Genomic DNA, 14,223 nt, shown 5'->3' with positions numbered 1-14,223 from the left:
TCAAGAGACCTTGCTCATCCGTTGGTGTGATTACTATGGTGGGCCTTAAAGAAACATTTCCATCTCCCCTTGTTCCGCATGCAATCCTGCGGTGGGGCGACCAGTCCGAGTCTCTCCAGGTACTCATCAACTCGGGGGCTATAGTGCCGCGGCTCCACCCCTGGAAGCCGAGAACTTTTCCCCTGCTCCAAGATAATTAGCCCCTCTGTTGTTCGTCCTCTGTTACCCCGTACCCTCCGTATTTGTCCTACATTTTCTGTGTCTAGAGTTAAAATCATATCTGACTATCCCCTGCCGTCCTGTACCTTTGCCTGTGTTCGAATTAATAAACTTTTGTTACTTCAACATTGTCTGCACCTGGGTCTTACCTTCAAATGTGATACACATATCTATAAACATATATTCTATAAAGTATGTAGAACACAATCACTATAATGAAATATGTGGACCAATAGGCAACAAGACGCTCAAAAACCAGAATGTGTCATAGCCAACATAACATACACATAGCCTATACTTTTATATTGTATGCCTCAGGTCTATATATTGTATTTATATATATATAGAAATCAAATACAAATACTTTAAATTAATATGCAACCATTTAAACAACTGGATTAGTACGACAAGCAAAAACATTAAACCAATTCAGATTTAGCCTACAATAATCTTTTATAGATGTTCAACAGCCTAGTGATAGGGCCTTTTTTAATTTTCCTAGTGAATAGATTGACACATTACCTTTAGCTATACAGAATATCTCACCAGAGTTTCTATGTCCTCCCATCTCTCTTTCATTCTCCAGCACGCAGAGAGAGGTGCTGTCAACAGTTTAATGGAATATGTTTTGTTGTGAAAACGTCACTATCGATGTTCCCAAACAGATTTCCCTTGATTTCCCAAATTAAGCACGGGGTAGCAGCAGGAACAGGATTGGAGAGCCCATGGCATACAGAGTTTGGGCAGAATATCACCTGTGGGGCAGCGAAATTCCCGGACCCAACATGAGTGAAAAACGTACCAGCAGCTTCCATTCACTATTCCAGTGCATAGGGATGACATGTATTTCCCCCCTGCCCCTGTTCCTGTCCATGTGATCACGGGCCATTCTAAATCTATTTGACATATTAGTAAAGACAAGATTCAATTGAGAATAGTCTGAGGGGTGAAAAAATGATCAATTGATGAGAGAACAGCGTGTACAGCATGAGGCTAGGAACAGAGCGTAAGCAATAGCCTATAGTCGCATCATGCAGCCCATAAATCTATTGACTTCTAAGACGCTCTAAGGTTTGTATAATTCACAACTAAAGTTGCCAAATAACTCTAAATCTAGCATATAGGACCCGTTTAAAATGATCACTTTTACGCTCAACATAGCCACTTCAACTTCATATGTGTGCAGCTAAGATAAACTATATATTCTTCTTACTATAAAATCATACAATATAAAATAATGGCACAGGACTTACAAGCATATCCTGTCTGATAAATGAACAAGCCTACAGTCTCTGGCACGGAGCCAGATACCATATTATAGGCCAAATCATATTATGTTCCTCTGAAATACATTTTCTACATATCATAATGTTTATTTAGGCCTAACAAAAAGAATGTATTTATTGTCATGGTGTATATTCAATTGAGTTATTCAACCTGTTTCAAATGTAGATGTTCCAAGGGCCACATCAGAGGCTTATATGCTGCTTGTATGAGTGGAACCTGGAGATGCTAAACATGTTTATGTTACTGGTCAATTACCGTGAGACCCGGCAGTCTTTGGCATGACAATAACCTGCTGACAAAATGTCATGACCGTCACAGACATGGCAACCCAGAGAGCCACTGGTCAACTCTATTAATCATACTGTTAGCAAGCTAAAAACAGTGACACTGGGATGTTAGTTACTGTCCGTCCAGGGTCTGTTGTATGTCTCATTTGTTTACAGTTAACAGTTTTGAAGAACTGAAAAGGAGAAAGCAAATGTCTGGTATACATCCACCACAAAGCCAATATGGCAGTCCAGTGCAGAAGAAGGAAAGCATACAAGGAGAGAGTAACATACTCCTCTTCCCCCTCCTTCCTCCAAGCTTTCTAACCATTCTCTATTCCACAGCCTCTGCTCAAGTCAGTACTGATAAACAGGCACAAGGGCTGAGAGCCACACAGACAACCAGGGACCAGAAGGAGGCAAGGAGAGAGAGAGTGAGAGAGAGAGAATGGAGACAGAGGGAAAGGCAGAGAGAGAGAGATAGCGAAGAGAGAGAGAAAGAGAGATCAGAGAGAGAGAAAGCGAGAGCAGGCAGAGAAAGAGCCTTGGCGGCGGTGAGGCTAACCACCAGCCACACAGACGGACCCGAAATGTGGTGACAGACCGACAGGAGTCACTGGCAGATGGAGCAGAGGCTTTAGATGTCAGATGAAAGCGATTCCACTTACTTTGGTAACCCCTGCCTGACCAAGGAGAAGAGAAGAGAGGAGAGGCGAAGGCAGAGGAAGAGACAAAGGCCAACGAGAGGTGGAGACAGACGAGAGGCAGAGAGGAAAGACAGACAGGACTGCAGACTGCTCTGTGTTCTGCCACAGAGAGAGTGGGAGAAGAGGAGAACACAGGCCAAAAGGTTTATCGCTTGCGATGATGTTACGGAAGGGAAAGTGCTGGTTTAATGTGCTTGTGTCACAGAGTGGTGGATCTGGGGAGGTTCTGGCTGGGAACTATATAATGTTTGCTAGTCAGATGAGACAAACCGTCCTCCATTTAAGCGCACGTCTGAGGACTTGTTGGTTGCAGCTGAAGTAAAGTGCCCCAGACAACTCCAATTAGACCTCCCTACTGTGTAATGGCTAGGTTGACTAGGGTGGAAGCCACTGGGAAGGGTTGTTTATACTGTTGTCTAATGTCCTCCACACACACAGACACAGGATGTCCAGATAGGCCCCAATTCAACATTTAGTATTGACTGACATTTGATTGAATTGTGCAACAATTGGAATAAACCAAACCTTAAAAGCTTATCGTTAACTTATGGTTGAATTCTAGTTTAAAGATGAACTATGCAGAAATCACTCCGCCATTTCCTGGTTGCTAAAATTCAAATAGTTTTCCTAATCTCAGTTTATGTGACAAAACCAAGCACGTGTAGTGTAGAGAATCATTGTACCATCTAAACCGCAGTGAAATATCTTTTCCACAACCAAAAATGTTGTGTTTACAGCTGTTTAAAAGTGGTACAGAAAACCGAAAGCAAAAGATGCAAAAACAAAACTTAAGGGAAGCATTGAAATAGCGCATATAGAACCGATCTACCACTTCTTAGATTTGCTTTCAATGAGAATGACAGATCAATAACACAAATTTCTATGTGTATTTGGTCGAGTCGCCCAAAAAGTTACATTTTGCAGCTCTAAAATCAAGGGAATGGTACACTAATTAGCCACGTTGAATTTTATGCAATGTTATTACACTGAGAAAGTACATTGAAATAAAAAGAAAACAACCTTGACGCAACCACTGTGTCTGAAGGTCATGTCCAGTACTTACAGTAGACGTCGACCCGTATGGACTTGATGGCCGGGGAGCCCAGGCCGTTCTCAGCCTTGCAGTAGTAGCGTCCTCCCTGGTGTCTCTGGATCTTGGAGATGTGCAGCGTCTCGTTAAACACGCTGGAGTCCTGGAAGCGATCCGACACGCTGCCTGCTGTCTTGGTCCATCGGATCTGTGTAGGACACGTGGTTGGTTAGATGACTTACTTGACATAAAGCCCTTGGCTTCTTTAATCAATGTGCATAGGCCACTGATGAATGTCTTCCATGGTTATTAAAGGGGTAGTTGTGGCACAAGGCCTGGATATAAAGAAAATATAAAGGAAATAGCAACAAGAAGAATGCGAATGTCTGCTCACTGTTTGCTGAATTAAAAAAAGACTTTTCGCAAGCTAGAGTTACAACGCTTGGAACCCATCCTGGTCTTTATCAGGTTACTGGGTATCGTTAACCTCCATCAGCCCTGGAAAGGCGAGTCCCTACTCTCTACCAATTTCCTTTTTTTTTATTACAACCACACTTTATCACCCAATATATTGTGTCCGATCCTCAAAGGAGATCTGATATCTCTATCTGATAAACCCTCATTCACAGCTTCACCGTCGTTCACTAACTGGTGCAACAACCTTAACCATGTAGCAGGGGGTGGTGATGAAAGGAAACTAGCGTTCAGTCTCTTCCTCTGGTCTACAACATGGAGGTGTAATTGACCCTCCATCATGTATCTCTTTCTCTCTGGCTCAATTTTCAATTTCACTTGCTTTATTTGCGTGACGTAATGACGTACATATTGCCGAAGCGTACTTTGGAAATGGAATGATACATTAACAATATCAGTAACATCATGAAAAATAATCAACATTGTCACGAGCAGGACAATCAGTAACAGCAATAATCAAGGGGGGGTGGGTGGTGGGGGGGGGGGTGTATTGGAAATCAGTAAGAAGAAAATCAGTAAATAAACACAAAGACATGTGCAGGTTGGTTGATTTGTCAGACACAATCTCTCATTTTATGGCAGGCAGCAATATAGTACGCTGCCAACCAACAGCTCTCTGCATCCTCCCCCAACAAGATGGGTAGTCTCTTCTCATCAGAGAGGTCTTGGAAACCTTCAATAACCATTTCACATTTGGGGAAATAAAACTCTCTAATTGCTTTATATTTTTGCAATTTTGTCAGGAAATGTCGAAACATGTCCAGAAACAAGGGAAACAACCAAAGGGAGTGACACATAAAGGAAGGTAATCGGGAAGGTGATGGGAGTCCAGGTGAGTCTGATGTGGCGCAGTTGCACGTAACGATGGTGACAGATGTGCGTAATAATGAGCAGCCTGGAGACCTCGAGCGCCAGAGAGGGAGTATACGTGAAATTGAAATTTCAGACTTGATTGTCCATCACAAAAAAATATATCAACCCCTACAAAAATATCCATTAATGAATTATATACACTGCTCAAAAAAATAAAGGGAACACGAAAATAACACATCCTAGATCTGAATGAATGAAATATTCTTATTAAATACTTTTTTCTTTACATAGTTGAATGTGCTGACAACAAAATCACACAAAAATGATCAATGAAAATCAAATTTATCAACCCATGGAGGTCTGGATTTGGAGTCACACTCAACCACACTGATCCAACTTTGATGTAATGTCCTTAAAACAAGTAAAAATGAGGCTCAGTAGTGTGTATGACCTCCCTGCAATGCCTGGGCATGCTCCTGATGAGGTGGCGGATGGTCTCCTGAGGGATCTCCTCCCAGACCTGGACTAAAGCATCCACCAACTCCTGGACAGTCTATGGTGCAATGTGGCGTTGGTGGATGGAGCGAGACATGATGTCCCAGATGTGCTCAATTGGATTCAGGTCTGGGGAACGGGCAGGCCAGGCGATAGCATCAATGCTTTCCTCTTGCAGGAACTGCTGACACACTCCAGCCACATGAGGTCGAGCATTGTCTTTCATTAGGAGGAACCCATGGCCAACCACACCAGCATATGGTCTCACAAGGGGTCTGAGGATCTCATCTCGGTACCTAATGGCAGTCAGGCTACCTCTGGTGAGCACATGAAGGGCTGTGCGGCCCCCCAAAGAAATGCTACCCTACACCATGACTGACCCACCGCCAAACCGGTCATGCTGGAGGATGTTGCAGGCAGCAGAACATTCTCCACGGCGTCTCCAGACTCTGTCACGTCTGTCACATATGCTCCGTGTGAACCTGCTTTCATCTGTGAAGAGCACAGGGCGCCAGTGGTGAATTTGCCAATCTTGGTGTTCTCTGACAAATGCCAAACATCCTGCACGGTGTTGGGCTGTAAGCAACACCGGCCCATTCCTCCAGACAGAGCTGGTGTAACTGAGTCAGGTTTGAAGGCCACCTTGCTCGCACAAGCTTTTTCAGTTCTGCCAACAAATTCTCTATGGGATTGAGGTCAGGGCTTTGTGATGGCCACCCCAATACCTTGACTTTGCTGTCCTTAAGTCATTTTGACACAACTTTGGAAGTATGCTTGGGGTCATTGTCATTTGGAAGACCCATTTGCGACCAAGCTTTAACTTTCTGACTGATGCCTTGAGATGTTACTCCAATATATCCACATAATGTTCCATCCTCATGATGCCATCTATTTTGTGAAGTGCACCAGTCCCTCCTGCAGCAAAGCACACCAACAACATGATGCTGCCACCCCTGTGCTTCACGGTTGGGATGGTGTTCTTTGGTTTGCAATCCTCCAACCTTTTTCCTCAAAACATAAAGATGGTAATTATGGCTAAACAATTCTATTTTTCTTTCATCAGACCAGAGGACATTTCTCCATGTGCAGTTGCAAACTGTAGTCTGACGTTTTTATGGCAGTTTGGAGCAGTGGCTTCTTCCTTGCTGAGTGGCCTGTCAGGTTATGTCAATATAGGACTCCTTTTACTGTGGATATAGATACTTTTGTACCCGTTTCCTCCAGCATCTTCACAAGGTCCTTTGCTGTTGTTCTGAGATTGAATTGTACTTTTCGCACCAAAGTACGTTCATCTCTAGGAGACAGAACACATCTTCTTCCTGAGCGGTATGATGGCTACGTGGTCCCATGGTGTTTAAAACTTGTGTACTATTGTTTGTACAGATGAACCTGGTACCTTCAGGCATTTGGAAATTGCTCCCAAGGATGAACCAGTCTTGCGGAGGTCTACAATTTTGTTTCTGAGGTCTTGGCTGATTTCTTTTGATTTTCCCATGATGTCAAGCAAAGAGGCACGGAGTTTGAAGGTATGCCTTGAAATACATCCACAGGTACACCTCCAATTGACTCAGATGATGTCAATTAGCCTATCAGAAGCTTCTAAAGCCATGACATCATTTTCTGGAATTTTCCAAGCTGTTTAAAGGCACAGTCAACTTAGTGTATGTAAACTTCAGTCCCACAGGAATTGTGATACAGTGAATTACAAGTGAAATAATCTGTCTGTAAACAATGCTGGAAAGATTACTTCCCAAAACTATAGTTTTTTTCACAAGAAATTTGTGGAGTGTTTGAAAAGCGAGTTTTAATGACTCCAACCTAAGTGTATGTAAACCTCCGACTTCAACTGTATGTCCGCCAATTGAAGCTCAACAGAAGTTGGATGATGCAACAGGACAACGACCCAAAACACAGAAGTAAATCAACAACAAAATGGCTTCAACAGAAGAAAATACACCTTCTGGAGTGGCCCAGTCAGTGTCCTGACCTCAACCATATTGAGATGCTGTGGCTTGGCCTCAAGAGAGCAGTTCACACCAGACATCCCAAGAATATTGGTGAACTGAAACAAGTTTGTAAAGAGAAAATGTCCAAAATGACCCCGGACCGTTGTGCAGATCTGATCCGCAACTACAGAAAACGTTTGGTTGAGGTTATTGCTGCCAAAGGAGGGTCAACCAGTTATTCAATCCTAGGGTTCACATACAGCACTGTGAAAGTTTACACGATAAAGACATGAACACGTATATAATTGGTTGTGTGTTATAAGTTTAAGCAGACTGTGTTTGTCTATTGTTGTGACCTAGATGAAGAACACATCAAATGTTATGACTAATTTATGCAGAAATACAGGTATTTCCAAAGGGTTCACATTCTTTTTCTTCCCACTGTATACAGTACCAGCCAAGAGTTTGGACACTCCTACTCATTCCAGAGATTATCTTTATTTTTACTGCTTTCTACATTGTAATCATGTAGTAACCAAAAAAATGTTCAACAAATCAAGATATATTTTATATTTGAGATTCTTCAAAGTAGCCACCCTTTGCCTTGATAACATGCCTTTACTATTATTCTACTATGTAGAAAGAAAAACCTTTGAATGAGGAGGTGTGTCCAAACTTTTGACTGGTACAGTAAAAAAAAACATATATATATATACATAGGGTTAGAGAGAGAGAGAGAGACAGAGAGAGAGACAGAGAGCGAGACAGAGAGAGAGACAGAGCGAGAGAGAGAGAGAGACAGAGAGAGAGAGAGAGAGAGACAGAGAGAGACAGAGAGAGACAGACAGAGAGAGAGAGAGAATTGCAGGATATCGTATCATTATCACCCCCCTGTTTCTTCTTAGAGTGTGTGTTGCATCAGAGGGGGTTTAAACCCCCATACATTAGACAAGTAGATACAGAAGTATTGAACCAAAAACAATTCTCAACTCAGCAAGCTATCAATGGTGAAGCCCAGCAAGCCTGTCACTAAACACTGAGTACATTTCTTCCCTATTATACCAGCTAAGGACAGCATGAGTTAAAAACAAAATCTCTCCTCAGAAGTTAAATAAATTATGAGCATAAATTAGATAATTCAGAGAAAAACTTTGGCTCTTTCTTTCTTCTATCCTTTCTTCATTCCACTCCTCCACTTCTTCTCCAGATCTCCCATTATGCAAAGAGCGAGATTGAGAGAGTGACAGAGTGACAGAGTGACAGAGTGACAGAGTGACAGAGTGACAGAGAGAGACAGAGAGAGACAGAGAGACAGAGAGACAGAGAGACAGAGAGACAGAGAGACAGAGTGACAGAGTGACAGAGTGACAGAGAGACAGAGAGACAGAGAGACAGTGAGAGAGTGAGAGAGAGTGACAGAGTGACAGAGTGACAGTGACAGAGTGACAGAGAGACAGAGAGACAGAAAGACAGAAAGACAGAGAGAAACAGAGAAACAGAGAGAGACAGAGAGAGACAGAGAGAGACAGAGAGACACAGAGAGAGACAGAGAGACAGTGAGAGAGTGAGAGAGTGACAGAGTGACAGAGTGACAGAGTGACAGAGTGACAGAGAGAGGCAGAGAGACAGAGAGACAGAGAGACAGAGAGACAGAGAGACAGTGAGAGAGTGACAGAGTGACAGAGTGAATGAGATACAGAGAGAGACAGAGAGAGACAGAGACATATAGACAGAGAGACAGAGAGAGAGACAGAGAGAGACAGAGAGAGACAGAGAGACAGCTTGACAAGAGTCCAGTTGTTCATAGAGGGCGAGGAACCAACCAACTAGCCCCAGTTTCTGTACGGCACACAAACTAGCCAGAATCTCTATGTTGCATTAAAACTGAACTATAACTCACAGATCTGACCTGAAGCGCACACACAACCACAGGGACGACCTCTTCTGTGTACAAGACCTTCATACTGACTTAAAGAGTTTATATTAACATCAAAACTAAAGTGCTTTATGGAAGAAGAAAAAATGTGACAAGTAGATACAGAAGCACTGAACCAAAAAACCTCTCAACTCAGCAAGCGATCGATGGTGAAGCCCAGCAAGCCTACGTCACTAAACACTGAGTACATCTGTTTCCTATTATGCCAGTTAAGGAAAGAGTGAATTAATAAAAACAACCTCTCCTCCACAGGAGTTAAATAAGTTATGAGCATAAATTAGATAGAGCCAAAGTCTTCTTTCCTCTCCTCCACTTCTTCTCCAGATCTCCCATCATGCAAATACAAAGGCAGAGCGAGAGAGAGGGAGAGAGAGAGATAGAGACAGAGATAGAGGGAGAAGGAGGGAGAGGGGGAGAGAGGGAGAGGGAGAGAGGGAGAGAGAGAGAGGGGGGGAGAGAGGGAGAGAGACCGAGGAAGAGAGGGAGAGGGAGAGAGAGAGGAGAGAGGAAGAGAGGGAGAGGGAGACAGAGGGAGAGAGGGAGGGAGACAGAGGAAGAGAGGGAGGGAGACAGAGGAAGAGAGGGAGAGGGAGAGGGGGAGAGAGGGAGAGGGAGAGGAAGAGAGGGAGACAGAGGGAGAGAGGGAGAGAGAGATAGAGATAGAGATACAGGGAGAAGGAGGGAGAGGGGGATAGAGGGATAGAGGGAGAGGGAAACAGAGGGAGAGAGAGAGATAGAGATAGAGATATAGGGAGAAGGAGGGAGAGGGGGAGAGAGGGGGAGGGAGACAGAGGAAGAGAGGGAGAGGGAGAGGGAGAGGGAGAGGGAGAGGGAGAGGGAGAGGAAGGAGGGAGAGGGAGAGGAAGAGGGAGAGAGGGAGAGAGAGAGAGAGATAGAGAAAGAGATAGAGGGAGAGAGGGAGGGAGACAGCTATGAAGACCTCAGCTGAATTCAATATTCTACCAGCTTATATCCTCCCATTCATTTCCTCTCCTTTGCCATTTGTGTAAAGAGCTTTTGAGTTCCAGCACAGCGCCAATATCATTAAGTGTATTGTTCGAGTGACACTAAGAAATGGATATTCAAATAGATTTTGTGGTTTTCAAAGGGAAAGTGCAACTGTTTGTTTCACATGGTGGTAGACCACATTATCTGACCGACTCAGAGGCTTTGGAAGTCTTTCCTGGAGCCCCACGGCCATTTTTCTCTCATGTCTCTGCCAGACTGTGTATCTGGGTGGGTGCTAGAGACTGTGTATCTGGGTGGGTGCTAGAGACTGTGTATCTGGGTGGGTGCTAGAGACTGTGTATCTGGGTGGGTGCTAGAGACTGTGTATCTGGGTGGGTGCTAGAGACTGTGTATCTGGGTGGGTGCTGTGTATCTGGGTGGGTGCTAGAGACTGTGTATCTGGGTGGGTGCTAGAGACTGTGTATCTGGGTGGGTGCTATCTGGGTGGGTGCTAGAGACTGTGTATCTGGGTGGGTGCTAGAGACTGTGTATCTGGGTGGGTGCTAGAGACTGTGTATCTGGGTGGGCTGAGATTGTGTATCTGGGTGGGTGCTAGAGACTGTGTAGGTGGGTGCTAGAGACTGTGTATCTGGGTGGGTGCTAGAGACTGTGTATCTGTGGGTGCTAGATCTGGGTGGGTGCTAGAGACTGTGTATCTGGGTGGGTGCTAGAGACTGTGTATCTGGGTGGGTGCTAGAGACTGTGTATCTGGGTGGGTGCTAGAGACTGTGTATCTGGGTGGGTGCTAGAGACTGTGTATCTGGGTGGGTGCTAGAGACTGTGGGTGGGTGCTAGAGACTATCTGGGTGGGTGCTAGAGACTGTGTATCTGGGTGGGTGCTAGAGACTGTGTATCTGGGTGGGTGCCTGAGACTGTATCTGGGTGGGTGCTAGAGACTGTGTATCTGGGTGGGTGCTAGAGACTGTGTATCTGGGTGGGTGCTGGAGACTGTGTATCTGGGTGGGTGCTGGAGACTGTGTATCTGGGTGGGTGCTATGGGTGGGTGCTTTGAGATTGTGTATCTGGGTGGGTGCTAGACTGATCTGGGTGGGTGCTATCTGGGTGGGTGCTAGAGACTGTGTATCTGGGTGGGTGCTAGAGATCTGTGTATCTGGGTGGGTGCTAGAGACTGTGTATCTGGGTGGGTGCTACTGTGTATCTGGGTGGGTGCTAGAGACTGTGTATCTGGGTGGGTGCTAGAGACTGTGTATCTGGGTGGGTGCTAGAGACTGTGTATCTGGGTGGGTGCTATCTGGGTGGGTGCTAGAGACTGTGTATCTGGGTGGGTGCTAGAGACTGTGTATCTGGGTGGGTGCTAGAGACTGTGTATCTGGGTGGGTGCTAGAGATTGTGTATCTGGGTGGGTGCTAGAGACTGTGTATCTGGGTGGGTGCTAGAGACTGTGTATCTGGGTGGGTGCTAGAGACTGTGTATCTGGGTGGGTGCTAGAGACTGTGTATCTGGGTGGGTGCTAGAGACTGTGTATCTGGGTGGGAGACTGTGTATCTGGGTGGGTGCTAGAGAGATCTGGGTGGGTGCTATCTGGGTGGGTGCTAGAGACTGTGTATCTGGGTGGGTGCTAGAGACTGTGTATCTGGGTGGGTGCTAGAGATTGTGTATCTGGGTGGGTGCTAGAGACTGTGTATCTGGGTGGGTGCTAGAGACTGTGTATCTGGGTGGGTGCTAGAGACTGTGTATCTGGGTGGGTGCTAGAGACTGTGTATCTGGGTGGGTGCTGGGTGGGTGCTAGAGACTGTGTATCTGGGTGGGTGCTAGAGACTGTGTATCTGGGTGGGTGCTAGAGACTGTGTATCTGGGTGGGTGCTAGAGACTGTGTATCTGGGTGGGTGCTAGATCTGGGTGGGTGACTGTGTATCTGGGTGGGTGCTAGAGACTGTGTATCTGGGTGGGTGCTAGAGACTGTGTATCTGGGTGGGTGCTAGAGACTGTGTATCTGGGTGGGTGCTAGAGGGTGGGTGCTGACTGTGTATCTGGGTGGGTGCTAGAGACTGTGTATCTGGGTGGGTGCTAGAGATTGTGTATCTGGGTGGGTGCTAGAGACTGTGTATCTGGGTGGGTGCTAGAGACTGTGTATCTGGGTGGGTGCTAGAGACTGTGTATCTGGGTGGGTGTGTATCTGGGTGGGTGCTAGAGACTGTGTATCTGGGTGGGTGCTAGAGACTGTGTATCTGGGTGGGTGCTAGAGACTGTGTATCTGGGTGGGTGCTAGAGACTGTGTATCTGGGTGGGTGCTAGAGAGTGTATCTGGGTGGGTGCTAGACTGTGTATCTGGGTGTGCTATCTGGGTGGAGACTGTGTATCTGGGTGGGTGCTAGAGAGACTGAGACTGTGTATCTGGGTGGGTGCTAGAGACTGTGTATCTGGGTGGGTGCTAGAGACTGTATCTGGGTGGGTGCTAGAGACTGTGTATCTGGGTGGGTGCTAGAGACTGTGTATCTGGGTGGGTGCTAGAGATCTGGGTGGGTGCTAGAGACTGTGTATCTGGGTGGGTGCTAGAGACTGTGTATCTGGGTGGGTGCTAGACTGTGTATCTGGGTGGGTGGGTGGGTGCTAGAGACTGTGTATCTGGGTGGGTGCTAGAGACTGTGTATCTGGGTGGGTGCTGAGACTGTGTATCTGGGTGGGTGCTAGAGACTGTGTATCTGGGTGCTAGGTGCTGGGTGGGTGCTAGAGACTGTGTATCTGGGTGGGTGCTAGAGACTGTGTATCTGGGTGGGTGCTAGAGACTGTGTATCTGGGTGGGTGCTAGAGACTGTGTATCTGGGTGGGTGCTAGAGACTGTGTATCTGGGTGGGTGCTATGTGTATCTGGGTGGGTGCTAGAGATCTGGGTGTATCTGGGTGGGTGCTAGAGACTGTGTATCTGGGTGGGTGCTAGAGACTGTGTATCTGGGTGGGTGCTAGAGACTGTGTATCTGGGTGGGTGCTAGAGACTGTGTATCTGGGTGGGTGCTAGAGACTGTGTATCTGGGTGGGTGCTAGAGACTGTGTATCTGGGTGGGTGCTAGAGACTGTGTATCTGGGTGGGTGCTAGAGACTGTGTATCTGGGTGGGTGGGTGCTGGGTGCTAGAGACTGTGTATCTGGGTGGGTGCTAGAGACTGTGGGTGCTATCTGGGTGGGTGCTAGAGACTGTGTATCTGGGTGGGTGCTAGAGACTGTGTATCTGGGTGGGTGCTAGAGACTGTGTATCTGGGTGGGTGCTAGAGACTGTGTATCTGGGTGGGTGCTAGAGACTGTGTATCTGGGTGGGTGCTCTGTGTATCTGGGTGGGTGCTAGAGACTGTGTATCTGGGTGGGTGCTAGAGACTGTGTATCTGGGTGGGTGCTAGAGACTGTGTATCTGGGTGGGTGCTAGAGACTGTGTATCTGGGTGGGTGCTAGAGACTGTGTATCTGGGTGGGTGCTAGAGACTGTGTATCTGGGTGGGTGCTTTGAGACTGTGTATCTGGGTGGGTGCTAGAGACTGTGTATCTGGGTGGGTGCTAGAGACTGTGTATCTGGGTGGGTGCTAGAGACTGTGTATCTGGGTGGGTGCTAGAGACTGTGTATCTGGGTGGGTGCTAGAGACTGTGTATCTGGGTGGGTGCTAGAGACTGTGTATCTGGGTGGGTGCTAGAGACTGTGTATCTGGGTGGGTGCTAGAGACTGTGTATCTGGGTGGGTGCTAGAGACTGTGTATCTGGGTGGGTGCTAGAGACTGTGTATCTGGGTGGGTGCTAGAGACTGTGTATCTGGGTGGGTGCTAGAGACTGTGTATCTGGGTGGGTGCTAGAGACTGTGTATCTGGGTGGGTGCTAGAGACTGTGTATCTGGGTGGGTGCTAGAGACTGTGTATCTGGGTGGGTGCTAGAGACTGTATCTGGTGGGTGCTAGAGACTGTGTATCTGGGTGGGTGCTAGAGATGCTCTGGGTGGGTGCTAGAGACTGTGTATCTGGGTGGGTGCTAGAGACTGTGTATCTGGGTGGGTGCTAGAGACTGTGTATCTGGGTGGGTGCTGGTGTATCTGGGTGGGTGCTAGA

The 14,223-nt window shown here is 46.5% G+C and overlaps 1 protein-coding gene across 1 annotated transcript in view; it reads right to left on the bottom strand.

Moving 5' to 3' along the window:
- The window catches only part of LOC135505691 (MAM domain-containing glycosylphosphatidylinositol anchor protein 2-like), a 452,039-nt gene that overhangs the window by 244,589 nt on the left and 193,227 nt on the right, over positions 1–14,223 (bottom strand). The window contains exon 3 of the mRNA XM_064924737.1: positions 3,543–3,717. Within this exon, the coding sequence (XP_064780809.1) occupies positions 3,543–3,717 (175 nt within the window). The remainder of the gene's footprint in view (positions 1–3,542; positions 3,718–14,223) is intronic.

This window comes from Oncorhynchus masou, chromosome 19 (assembly GCF_036934945.1).
Source record: "Oncorhynchus masou masou isolate Uvic2021 chromosome 19, UVic_Omas_1.1, whole genome shotgun sequence".
Taxonomy (NCBI): Eukaryota; Metazoa; Chordata; class Actinopteri; order Salmoniformes; family Salmonidae; genus Oncorhynchus; species Oncorhynchus masou.
The sequence above is the reverse complement of the archived record's forward strand: the minus strand, read 5'-3'. Positions and strand labels throughout refer to the sequence as shown.